The 12087-nt window shown below is 42.0% G+C and overlaps 1 protein-coding gene across 2 annotated transcripts; it reads left to right on the forward strand.

Moving 5' to 3' along the window:
* The first annotated feature begins 1617 nt into the window (after nt 1-1617).
* On the forward strand, nt 1618-11495 carry LOC117236322 (delta-1-pyrroline-5-carboxylate synthase). Of its 2 annotated transcripts, none has more exons than XM_033499162.1 (6): nt 1618-2318; nt 5371-5707; nt 7766-8413; nt 9395-10212; nt 10286-10576; nt 10758-11495. In XM_033499162.1, the coding sequence occupies exons 1-6, from the start codon at nt 2220-2222 to the stop codon at nt 10923-10925; spliced, it is 2361 nt and encodes a 786-aa protein (XP_033355053.1). In that variant the 5' UTR covers nt 1618-2219; the 3' UTR covers nt 10926-11495. The 2 variants fall into 2 exon arrangements, with proteins under 2 accessions (XP_033355053.1, XP_033355061.1); XM_033499170.1 differs by having other exon boundaries at nt 1621-2318; nt 5404-5707; nt 10758-11491.
* Nucleotides 11496-12087: the final 592 nt, after the last annotated feature.

Consider the following 12087-nt stretch of genomic DNA (forward strand, 5'->3'; position numbering starts at 1 on the left):
CCCACTTCATCGCCGTCCCGAGAATCTTTCAGAGCCACGTTTTCCATGAAAGGATTCCGCGACCCGGCTGCCAACGAATAACACTATTGTACGATCGTGTCTCAGACATTGGGTGAAACTTATTTTCGAAGGGAAATCTTCGTATTCCATGGCAAGCTCGAAGTTCGCGACGAATATCGATAAACCATCGTTTCTCGTTCGCTGGAAATCTATAAACGAATCCTACGCGAACAAAAAGTTTCAAATTCCACGACGTACAAATATACGGAATTCCAAAGCTCTGATGAATCTTTTATTTCTCATGAAACATTTTTCTATCAGCGTCGGGTAAAACCTGAAAGCTCATGTTGCGAGAACAAAAAGAGGACACAGGTATCGGAACAAATAAAATGAATTTCGATCTCACGGATCTGTCTCCTTTCTTTTTCCTTTTCTTTCTTTTTCTTTTTTTTTTTTTTTTTTTTTTTTGTAGAAAAATCTGTAGGATCAGCCGTTTACTTTGTGCACTTTCTCTCGCAGATCAGTTCGATGTCGCGGTAGCGATCGCGTTGGATTACGAACAGTTAGAAACTCGGCGAATACGATTGTCTTCGAGCTAACGTTGCAGCTGTTGACGCGAATTTTAATTACGTGTTGTACAACCGACTGAAACTGTATACCTTCGCGTAAACAGCTACGGAATATTTCATGCTGTTCCGCTCGAAACCGATCCACCGTGACTCGCATTTCCGATACGATTCTCATAATTACGTCGCCTCGTATATTTTTCCTTGCATCATCGAAACCTCGAATACCTCTGTTCCGTCATCGAGATGGATGTAGCGGCGAATTTGACGTCCAGCGCAGATAAAAGAAGGCAAACGGCCAGCGAGATATTTTTCGTTCGCGTTTTAGTACGCGTTTTTCCTGAAAACGAGCAGCTTGACGTTTCATCCACTATCTGACGATACCGCGACGAGAGTACTTGAAAAATATCTCCTTATCGAACGTGTTTCGTCTCCTCTGGCGTTCACGTAACACGCGTATATACGCGCGAAGACGTATAACCCGGCATGATCGAAGGGACAGATGGAGTTAACGCGACGCCGCGTCGCGCCGCTACCTTTTCATATCCACCCATCCCGTACTCGTATACTTTTCCCAACCTTAACCACTCATATTTCACATCGGATAAAAACGCATCATCCATCTCGAAAAGAAACTGTAATTCCCTAGTGGACGCGATCTCTCGCCACGCTGATAACGTGCTCCTGCACGAGTTACGAGTTTCTATCGAATAGCAAATGTAAATAAGCTATCTACCACGGCTACGAAAACAAACGTCGAACTCGCAATCGGTCTTTCTCGTTTACGCGTATACATATGTACCGCGATCCACGAACGTCGGTTTATCGTATACGAATCTATGGCGCGCATACGATGCCGAGACGCGACGCTGGAAAGTACGAGTCGAACGCCAGTTAGATAGCGATTCTGTTTGCTCCGATTCCCAGGTCAAAGTTCGCCAACTCGCGCTACCATCGCTGCACATCTTACATATTTTATGGTACATATACGAATTCGTTGGACAAAGGGTGCGCGAACTTTGCGGACTTTGCGTGGCCTTCGCTAGCCACCGTTGAGTCGAGGTTTTCCGAAGCAAGATACAACGACGTCGATCATCGTCTGAAACGTCAAGTTCTCCGCAGAAGAAACTTCACCTCCCACCAGCTCACCGCGTCACATTTTTGTACGAGGATAGGCTTCTAATCTTCGCCCGCGATAACGTCGACGTCGTTTTCTGCCGCGATTTCCAACAGCGGCAAGTAGTAGTGTGTCGTTGACCATCGTGACGACCGCTCCACCTCGCCACCGAGGTCTATGCTCGAGTGTAGTCCTCTCTCATCGACTTCTTTCTTTCCTTTTCTCTTTCTCTTCTCGTCTTCTTATTTTATCATCAAGATTCTCCGAAGCGAAACTCGTTGAAAGAACTGCTCGCAAGATTTTCCCTTCGCGGATTATCAGATTTCCCATTCTGAGACGCGATCTTCCGATTGATATTTGATACGAATCCACGCTTCTTTTCTGTTCCTATCTCTTTATATCGGTAACCTTCCTTTCTTCGGTCGAGAAAAGGGCGCACGGGTGATCAGGTGACGTTCGTCGGATTAGAAATATCGTAATAGTGTGGCGTTGGTGAGAGGGTGAGCAAAAGTGACGAAGAAGTCGAAGAGGCAACGATGTACGCGAGATTGTTACTATTGAGATCCAGTAAACTTGGATGTATTCCAAGGAGATTGGCTTCGTCCTCTTCGGGGCCGAGGGTGCCCAAGCAAGCAGTACGTGCAATTTTTCTTATTTTCACCTTTCATTTCTTCGCGGCGAGTCGACGGCATCGATCGATCGGTGCCGGGACCGACCAGAAGAACGATTGGCCAACTTGTATGCCGTCGATTCAATTTTTAACGCGCTCGACCGTCCGTGTTTTTAATCGAACGTTGCCACTCGAGGAAAGCTTTTGTGTCGTCCGCCGGTGTAATTAATAAAACAACCAATCTGAAGTTACCTGGCGTGCGCGTCGGCGATTGTTTTTCGAAATCTTGAAAAAGTCGTAGAAAATGGGAAAGAGACACGTGCAACGCTCGTGCAATCAGAACGATGATAAAATACATATGTATCGATGTACACAAGCTGGTGAAACTATTTCGAAAACATATGCAAAGCTTTTAGAAATATACGTATTGTGTTCGTTATACGAAACTTGAAATTTCATTAGCGTTATTACGAAGCTCGACTACCGCTATTGTATGAATAAAGTTTGAAACAAATTTGAAAATACAAGCTACATTTTCACTGGTAAACGTTCAAATATTTTCAGAAGCCAGTGGTAGCTTTAAAAGTTATTCGTTGATTTTATATGTAATATTCTTATTGAGAAATCACCACCTCGCGTCAAAACTTTCCACTGTGTTATGTCATTCGGTAATAATTTTCGCCACGAGATAATAACGAAAATTATTTACCGCGTATAGAATCGAAACAGAGCCATAAATAACGCGTTTAGATGCTACGTAACGCCGTATATACCGCGGAAACCGCATTTCGATAATTTTTTGACAGCAAATAGCAACGGACCTGTTAAACGAGCTTTTAAACGCAAAATGCATTGTTCGATTGTAAGGATCGCCAGTTTAATTGCCTATAATGCCATAAATGTAACGGCAACGTTATCACGAATACATAATACGAATGATATCTCCGTATACACATGCATGCCACGCAATCACCGGATTATAAATATCGTTCGCATTTGCGCTCGTTGTACGAGTTCCAACATCCAGTTCTTCCTGTCTGACTTATGTATCCGATATACGGTCCGATCGTGGAATATTTTCACGTTCTCTTGTCCATCGAAATTTCGCCAAACGTTTTTACAAACGATGGATCGTCGTATCGAAACGATACATCGAAAAACGACCGACCATCAACTATAGTAATTATCGCGTGTACCGCGTGTTTACTTCTCGTCAAAACAGCAAAGATAAGAAGATATATCAAGTGGATTTTCCAAGGGAATCGTGATCCACCTTTCCTCCTCTAGAACATCTAGGAGCCGATAAGAATCGTGTTTTATCAATTGCCACTGAATCACGATACAATCACGATACGAACAACCTGTTAATGGGAAACGATCGTGGATAATTCGGATCGCGTGTACGTTCTTTTGTATTTCAAGAACAAGATCGATTCCATCGTCGCCCACGATGAGAATCGATGTTTTCGGTGGACCGTTAAATCAACAGGTCGAGCAAGATGACGATTGGATCAAAATCCAATGACGTTTCTGAAAGAACGTAAAACTTGGGGCATATGGAACGATCGTTCGGCTTTCTATTCAGGAAAAATCCCTACCGTGGGAAAAACCATTCGAGAAAAAGAACGACCGGCTCTTGAGGGTGTCGTAAATTAGGATAGAGAGGGTGGTTTCGACGATGAGCTCGAATCGTGAAATGTCTTGCGACTGAGACGCAGAGAATAGGCACTCTTTGCGAAGTAATTGATCCTTACGAACGTTTAAGAAACGTACATTTACATACACGTATATCTCATTGTCGGACTAGAACAATTAATATCGTTATAGAAATCTTTAGTTTTAGCTTAGTTTGGACGTCGTCGATTCCGATCAACGTCCACGACACATATACATTTTAAACCAAGATGAAACTGTTAATTAATCGTAAGAGTGCTTATTGTCGTATTTAGTGCTACAAATTACGATTCTATTTAATATATCGAAACGAAGCGAATAAAGAATGTAGTAATTTTATTAGATCACGTAGTATCATAGATCCCGTACGACGTAAGGAATTACGAATTGATTATAGTTGAAAATGAATTGCGTCTTGGCAAGCGAAGATAAGAGAGCACGATGTGATTTATAACGCACAATCGGCAATCTCTGGCTTGCGAAACCAACGGAATCTGCGTTAGAACGAATCCGGAATCGACGATGCGTCACTGAAGAAAAGAAGAAAAATTTGCGTAATCTTAGAGAATTTAAATGTCCGACTGAAAATACGATCTCGAACCGAAACGCAGACTGGCCGAATAAACGTACGCACATGCAAAAAGAAAAAAACCGCATATTTTTTTAATCTTTGCATTTTTTGCATTTGCGTATTTTCTATCGTAATACGAACAAATGCCTGAGCAGACGCGCAAAAATTCTTTCGACGTTTAATTCGGCGGTACACGAGTAATCGGAACTGTAATTTTATGTAACAGATAGAAATCGGTCCAGGAAGAGGTTACACGTGTACGCGTGCAAGTGTGTCGAGTGGCAATCGAATAGAAATTGGTAGCCGGGAATTTTTCGTTCTCGATTGAAGTGTTGCACACAAAGATAACAGCCAAGAACTCGAACGATTTTAAATACGCGCGATTGTAGATGACGCGGACAGCTTAAAGAAAAAATTGAAAGGTCGTCGACATCTCTTATATAATTACGCAGATTTCATCCGGTTACGCGTAAAAAAGAATAAAATAAAATGCGTTTCGTGCAACGAGGAATTAGGTGAAGTATAGATGCAAATTAACTCGATGCCGCGTCGTAGCTACGAACCTGGGAAAAGGTATAGAAATCGTTCGAGGCTTTTCATTTGCAAATGGACAGATCTCTGCTTTAGATTTTAATGACTATCCTTGATGAATATCGCGTCTTGAGATACACGTATGACATCGTATGTTTGAAAAAGAACGTAAAAACGGTTAGGTTCTTGTTGCTTGAAATCTCCTCTGACGCGTTACGCGTAACCAAATGAAACGGATACGACCGACGTGAACAAAATCTTATCGTTAAAAAGATTGAAAAAAATTAATCAACGTTGTAAGGGAAATCGAGTAGACTTACACACGGAGTTGCAGGCGGTAGAGGGACCTCGTAAACCAACGATGTTCAACGAACGCAGCCAGCTGACGTATACAAGACGTTTGGTGGTGAAATTGGGCAGCGCCGTGATCACGAGGGAGGATGAGCACGGACTGGCACTGGGACGCTTAGCGTCCATAGTGGAACAGGTAGCCGAATGCCAAAACGGAGGTCGTGAATGTATTATGGTGACTAGCGGTGCGGTTGCATTCGGCAAACAGAAGCTCGCCCAGGAACTGTTGATGTCCTTATCGATGAGGGAAACGCTGAGTCCTGGCGGACACATGAGAAAACGCTCAGGTATAATTCTACGTAATAATACGTCGATCGTTTGCACTTACGATCATGCACGTGTGATCATGCCCGAAGGGAGAACGCTTATGACAAAAAAATCTCTTTTCAGAGAAAAATATATTTACCGTTTGATAAGGATCTTTCTTTCGCACGTGTTTGTCTTCGAGCGTTCGTATCTGTCGCGAAATGAAATATCGAGTTGCATGTGAAAGCGAAGACACGGTCACATATTGAGAGACAATCTTTCATCTTTCTTTGTACATAATATACTAATATATATACTAACGGGAGTTTAAGTTGGAGGCGCTTTTTTCTCAATAGTAAATTTAGCACGCTTTCCTACGTAATGGACTCGTTGGATGTTTCTCAGACGGAGTAAATCGATACTAACTTTTGTTCGATCGTGGAATACATCGACCATTCTAATTCACCGTACAATCGCGCAGAACGGAGAAACTTCATGAACGATTCGTTACAATAAAGGGCAATATATGCCGTTCGACGATAATATTATATCACAAATCGGATATCCGGGCGTAATTCATGCCGAGACCGATCGTTTCAACGTGAATTTTCTTCTCAGAATATTATCGGCCAACTACAAACGAGGGTATACGTTCGCCGCGATTGTACTTTCCTCCATTCGTAATCCTTTATATCTGGCGCGCTAATGAGTCTCGAGTATGGCAAAAATGTATTCGGATTTGGTTAAGTTACCATATTTTTTCGCTCGTATATCTCGCCAGCTCGTCTCCGCACTTAATTCGTTCTTTAATAATTAATCCCAATTACGCGAATCGCCGATGTGAGTCACACGAAACGCGAGAATAATAATGCCCTCTCGCGTTTTAGTCGTCCACGGTGAATCGATCGACCGAATAATACCGACGAGTTATGACGATTAAATTGCCTGAATGTAAATTCTCTGCTTCGAGTGAGAACGTACAATCTCCTTGCTTGGTAAGAATTGCGGAATGCTTTTCCACATGAGCGCAGTTGTGACAATTAATCCGGTAAGGATCGTACAGACGCACGCACGTACAGAGAACAGAAATTGAAAAAGAATACAGGGGACATTTAAAGCAAATTACACGGTTATCATACGAACACGGTTAAGAACTTTGCGAACAAAAGGAATAAAATGCTAAATAAATTACGTTGCCCGAGAACGAGCTTATTTCTTTCTTTCCTCTAGAGGACGAACTACGTGTTTGCAATGTACATTAGGAGGAAACATTCCGCTTGTTATTTGCTTGTATTAACGGTGTAGTAGAGATATTTCTTTTTTCGCCAGCATTCACGTGACTGTCGTGTGAAAGAGGTCGATACAGGGGATCGTAAATTTCGTAGCAAATACGAATTGTAGACCATTGACGATGGGGACCCGTCGGAACATCCCCGAGGTACTTCCGGATATACAGGGGCTCCTCGGCAACTTGACAATGTCCGGTCTTCCTATGTAGGTTAAACTAACAACCGCGAGCCGCCCAATTCTTTTACTGGTAATACCTTCGAGATTCTATTTGCTCGGGAAAACATTCGCGGTAATTCCTCCTTTTGAGGAAAGCAACGATCGAACGCGATAGACAGAAATTGCTTGGAAAATAACGCCGCCTTGTTTCTTGTTACTTCTACGGAAACGTTTGAGTATCCAATAGTTGTCCACCTTCTTTGGCATTTCTAACTGGTTTTGGCAAGAAAAACACGTTAAAGAAGAATTGCAAAAGCATGGTAAATTATCAAGATATCGCTCGTATTTTATCCCGCTTCTAAATTCATAATAATACCGCGGTTCACCCAAAATCAATTAACCGTTTCGCACCAATTAACAATTCACCAAAAAGAATTTATTGTATCGCATACCAAATCCTAAAAAGAGAAAAATTGCTGCACTCGTGAATTTGTAATGTGTCGATACACGAGGATGAGCGGTCAACTGATTTTGGACGGACTCCAGAGAGCTACGAGGCAACTAGCAAAAACCGTTCACCTAACAGTGCCGTTTGTTGTACCAAACACGATCTACTAACCGCACATTGTAATTTCGACCTAATGTTCACGCAGGCACCCCTTTGGAACCTAGAGCAGCAGCCGCAGTGGGACAATCAGGCCTGATGTCGTTGTACGACGCCATGTTCGCCCAATATGGAGTGAAACTGGCCCAGGTATTAGTCACCAAGCCGGATTTCTACAACGAGGAAACTCGTAAGAATTTGTTCAGCACCCTGAGCGAATTACTTAGCTTGAACATCGTTCCCATAATCAATACCAACGACGCTGTCTCACCTCCGCCACATGTCGACGAGGAAGTAGCCGGTAGTGGAGGAAGAAGAGGTATTTCCATCAAAGACAACGATTCCTTGGCCGCTATGCTGGCAGCTGAAATTCAGGCAGACTTATTAATCTTAATGAGCGACGTCGATGGCATTTACAATCTGCCTCCGTGGCACGATGGCGCTAAGATGCTGCATACATTTAGCATGGACCTTAGGGACACCATCAAGTTTGGACAAAAGTCGAAGGTCGGTACCGGTGGCATGGACGCGAAAGTTAATGCAGCGCTTTGGGCTCTGGATCGAGGTGTCTCCGTTGTGATCTGTAACGGAACTCAAGAGAAGGCTATAAAGAATATTCTGTCCGGAAGAAAGATCGGTACATTCTTCACACAGACGACCGAAACTTTCGCACCTGTAGAGGTTGTTGCCGAAGAAGGTAAAAGCTTTTTTACTTTCCAGGCGAACTTTTATGCCTTTCGAGTGCTTTATGAAATAAAAGGAACGGGTCGTCTAGGTAGCTTAGATAGCTCCCGTAAATGTTACTTTCGAATTTGCTTAAGGAATTTTAACATATTTATTCGACGAAGCGTCAAACATGAAAAAGTGTTTGTCTGTTTCAAGGAAAAATAATTCGGGAAGGATCGTTGCGTTTATGTACGCAATAGCTTTTTCGTGGAGAGATCGGTTAGTAGCGTCATTTTGTTCTACCGACTATAGCAATATAGGTCATCGATTATCGAATGTAGAAATGAAACGGCTTACGGCTGCTGGTATCGTGGCCATTGTACAATTATCCGCGACACGTACCGCACTCCCCTAAGATATAGAAAAATATCACATTATTCGGGGAAGTATATTCAAACCGAACAACTTTTAGTTAACATGGCCGGCCATTGAAAAAGTAAGTGAAAAGAAAAGTAGTTAAATATTCCTTTAACTCGAGAGCTTTTCCGAGCAAAGTCTCTTCTATCCTCGTTACTAGTTGGAGTAATTTTTACCAGCGTAGGATTCCATTAAAACTTATTTAATATATCCTTTGCGGTTCGACCGTTCGATTGCGAATAGCCAACGTGTTCGACCCTTGTATTTCTTTCGAGAATAATCAATTTTATCCATTCAACGGACGTAGTTATGTACTTTCTTTCTTTTCCCTTACGATATTGAATTAAGGGAAAAAGGGAATTACGGAGGATGTAAAAGACATTTAAAAAGAAATCTTGGAAAACAAAACGTGCAGAGAATCGAGGTATTTGAAAAGGAGAAACTACGTCAAATACATTATGACGCCAAACTTCGTCTATAAATCAGATCCACTTAAGACGCAATTGCATCTAAAAGATTCTCAACGTGGGATCGTAATATTAACCCCAATTTATGGAAGAAAATCTTCCTCAAAGCCAAAAATAACAATTTCCAGCTCGCGCCGGGAGCCGAATACTGCAAGGCCTTCAACCAGAGGAACGAGCAAGCTGTATCAACACGTTGGCTGATCTCCTGGAATCCCGTCAAAGGGAAATTCTAAGTGCTAACGCGAAGGACCTCGAGGCAGCGGAGAAGAGTGGCTTGGCGAAAGCTTTGCTCTCGCGACTTTCCTTGACGCCTGCCAAATTGAAGTCTCTGAGCTCTGGTTTGCGGCAAATTGCCAACGACTCCTTAACGAACGTCGGTCGTGTGCTCAGGAGGACGAGACTGGCTGAAGGTCTCGAACTGAAGCAAATCACTGTTCCCATCGGTGTATTGCTAGTGATATTCGAATCGAGACCCGACAGTCTACCTCAGGTGGCGGCATTGGCAATGTCCAGCGCCAATGGTCTTCTTCTGAAAGGAGGCAAGGAAGCAGTCAACAGCAATCGGTATTTAATGGATCTGGTAAAGGAGGCACTGAGTACCGTCGGCGCTGCAAACGCGATATCCCTCATCTCAACCAGAGAGGACGTTGGTGATCTGCTGTCGATGGGCAAGCACATAGACTTGGTGATTCCTCGAGGCAGCTCTGACCTCGTTCGTAGCATTCAGGAACAATCGAAGCATATCCCCGTGTTAGGTCACGCGGAAGGTATATGCCACGTGTACGTGGACAAGGATGCGGATCTGATGAAAGCTATGAAGATTATCAGAGACTCGAAATGTGATTACCCTGCCGCTTGTAACGCTATGGAGACGTTGCTTATTCATGAAAGTCACATGAAAAGTAGTTTCTTCACGGATGTATGCAACATGCTACAGAAGGAAGGAGTAAGGAGATTAGTGTGATACTGGAACATAGGAATCGTTGTTATTGGATTTACCTAAGTACTTGACATTTTAGGTGAAAGTGAATTCCGGGCCGAGACTGAGGGAGCAACTGACGTTCGGGCCACCAGCTGCGAAAAGCATGAAGACCGAGTATGGAGCCCTCGAATGCGCGATCGAGGTCGTGACGGACATCGACGATGCTATAAATCATATTCACAAATACGGCAGCGGGCACACAGATGTCATCGTTACCGAGAACAGCCATAGTGCCACTCACTTCGCAAGGGAAGTCGACAGTGCCTGCGTTTTCCACAATGCCAGTACCCGATTCTCCGATGGGTACAGATTCGGCTTGGGTGCCGAGGTGAGCCGTTGACATTGAAACTTCAGGAATTAAAAAATTTACGCGTGGAAAAATTGTACAATTATAAAATTTAAAAGCTTACATATACAAAAATTTAATAATTCAAACGTTTAAAAAATTCAAAGTCTTTAAAATTCAACTTTGGAATTTCAACAAAATATCAATTTCTTACTATTTTAAGGTCGGTATTTCCACCGCGCGAATTCATGCACGTGGCCCGGTGGGAGTGGACGGGCTGTTGACCACAAAGTGGGTGTTACATGGTGATGGCCACGCAGCTGCTGATTTTGCAGAGGGTGGCGACAAAGTTTGGTTGCATCAATCTTTACCCATCAACGAGTCTGCATGAATTAAATCCGAACAAACTGAAGATGTCGGAATCTTCGCTTCTGCGACACGGAGGATTATACATCAAGGAGAAATGCCAGGGAAGGATCAGAAAACCGGCATATTTTTATTCACAAAACAATTTAAATTGCGACCAGCTAACATCTTTTTCTCCTCTCTTCAATCACTCGTCGCTAAATGTTCACAGATAGTTAAAAATTTAACGAAGTGGAAACGTAGAAAGTTCCACAAGTCATAATGGCATCTGTCTTCCACGAAGATCTTCCTATTTGATAAAAGCATCATTATTGTTAGATCATTGTTATTTTAACATAATTACAACGCTGTCAAAATAATTAAAATAAATAAAAATACGGCAATCTTTATAGAATAGTTGTTATAAAGTACTGCTTTTATTAGATGAATGTCTAGTTTCGTCTTGGAGCAAGTATCATTCGCAAAAGTTGTTGCCGTAACAAAATATATTACTATCCGTCACAATATAGCTTTCGTCCTTTTTCTCAACGAACCAAAGAATATTAAATACCTGGAGACAAATAAAAGCAATGTATCACATACAACTAATATCATCGATCAATTTGTACTTATATTTTACATTTTATTACCTCGTAACTCTTCCTTCTGATTATGAGAGAATTAAAAGGTACAAAAAAGGAAAGGAAATACAAAATCAATTCTTATCGGAAAAGAAACATCCACTTGATTACTCTGGAAAGTTATCGTGAAACTTATTAAATAAAGTAATATCTCAAGAGAGACCCTCTTGTCCTCAGTTACTTCGGTGTTTGTGAAAGTGAAGTCGTCCGGTTATATTCGAAACTCCTCGACCGACCATCAACTGATAAACTTGCATTTATTCGTTTTAAGTTACCTCAACCATTAATAATCGTAAGACACCAATTAAGAATTCTTCAACTTCCGAAATTTAAACATTTCAATCGATAAAAACATGTAAAACAAAATCGTTCTCGAATATAACGTTCGACATAAATAAGGAGAAATATCTTTCAGTAATTGCGTATGATTATGTTTATCGACAATGACGTAAAACTACAATCGCACATCAAACTAAGTACAAAGTCCAATTTAAATAATTACAAGAATAACTTTACGAGTAGTTGAAGAACCTATAAATTTGCATTCTGTTGTCAGCAGTAAATATT

The sequence above is a fragment of the Bombus vosnesenskii genome, unplaced genomic scaffold, assembly GCF_011952255.1.
Source record: "Bombus vosnesenskii isolate JDL3184/JDL3185 unplaced genomic scaffold, Bvos_JDL3184-5_v1.1 scf7180000013264, whole genome shotgun sequence".
Taxonomy (NCBI): domain Eukaryota; kingdom Metazoa; phylum Arthropoda; class Insecta; order Hymenoptera; family Apidae; genus Bombus; species Bombus vosnesenskii.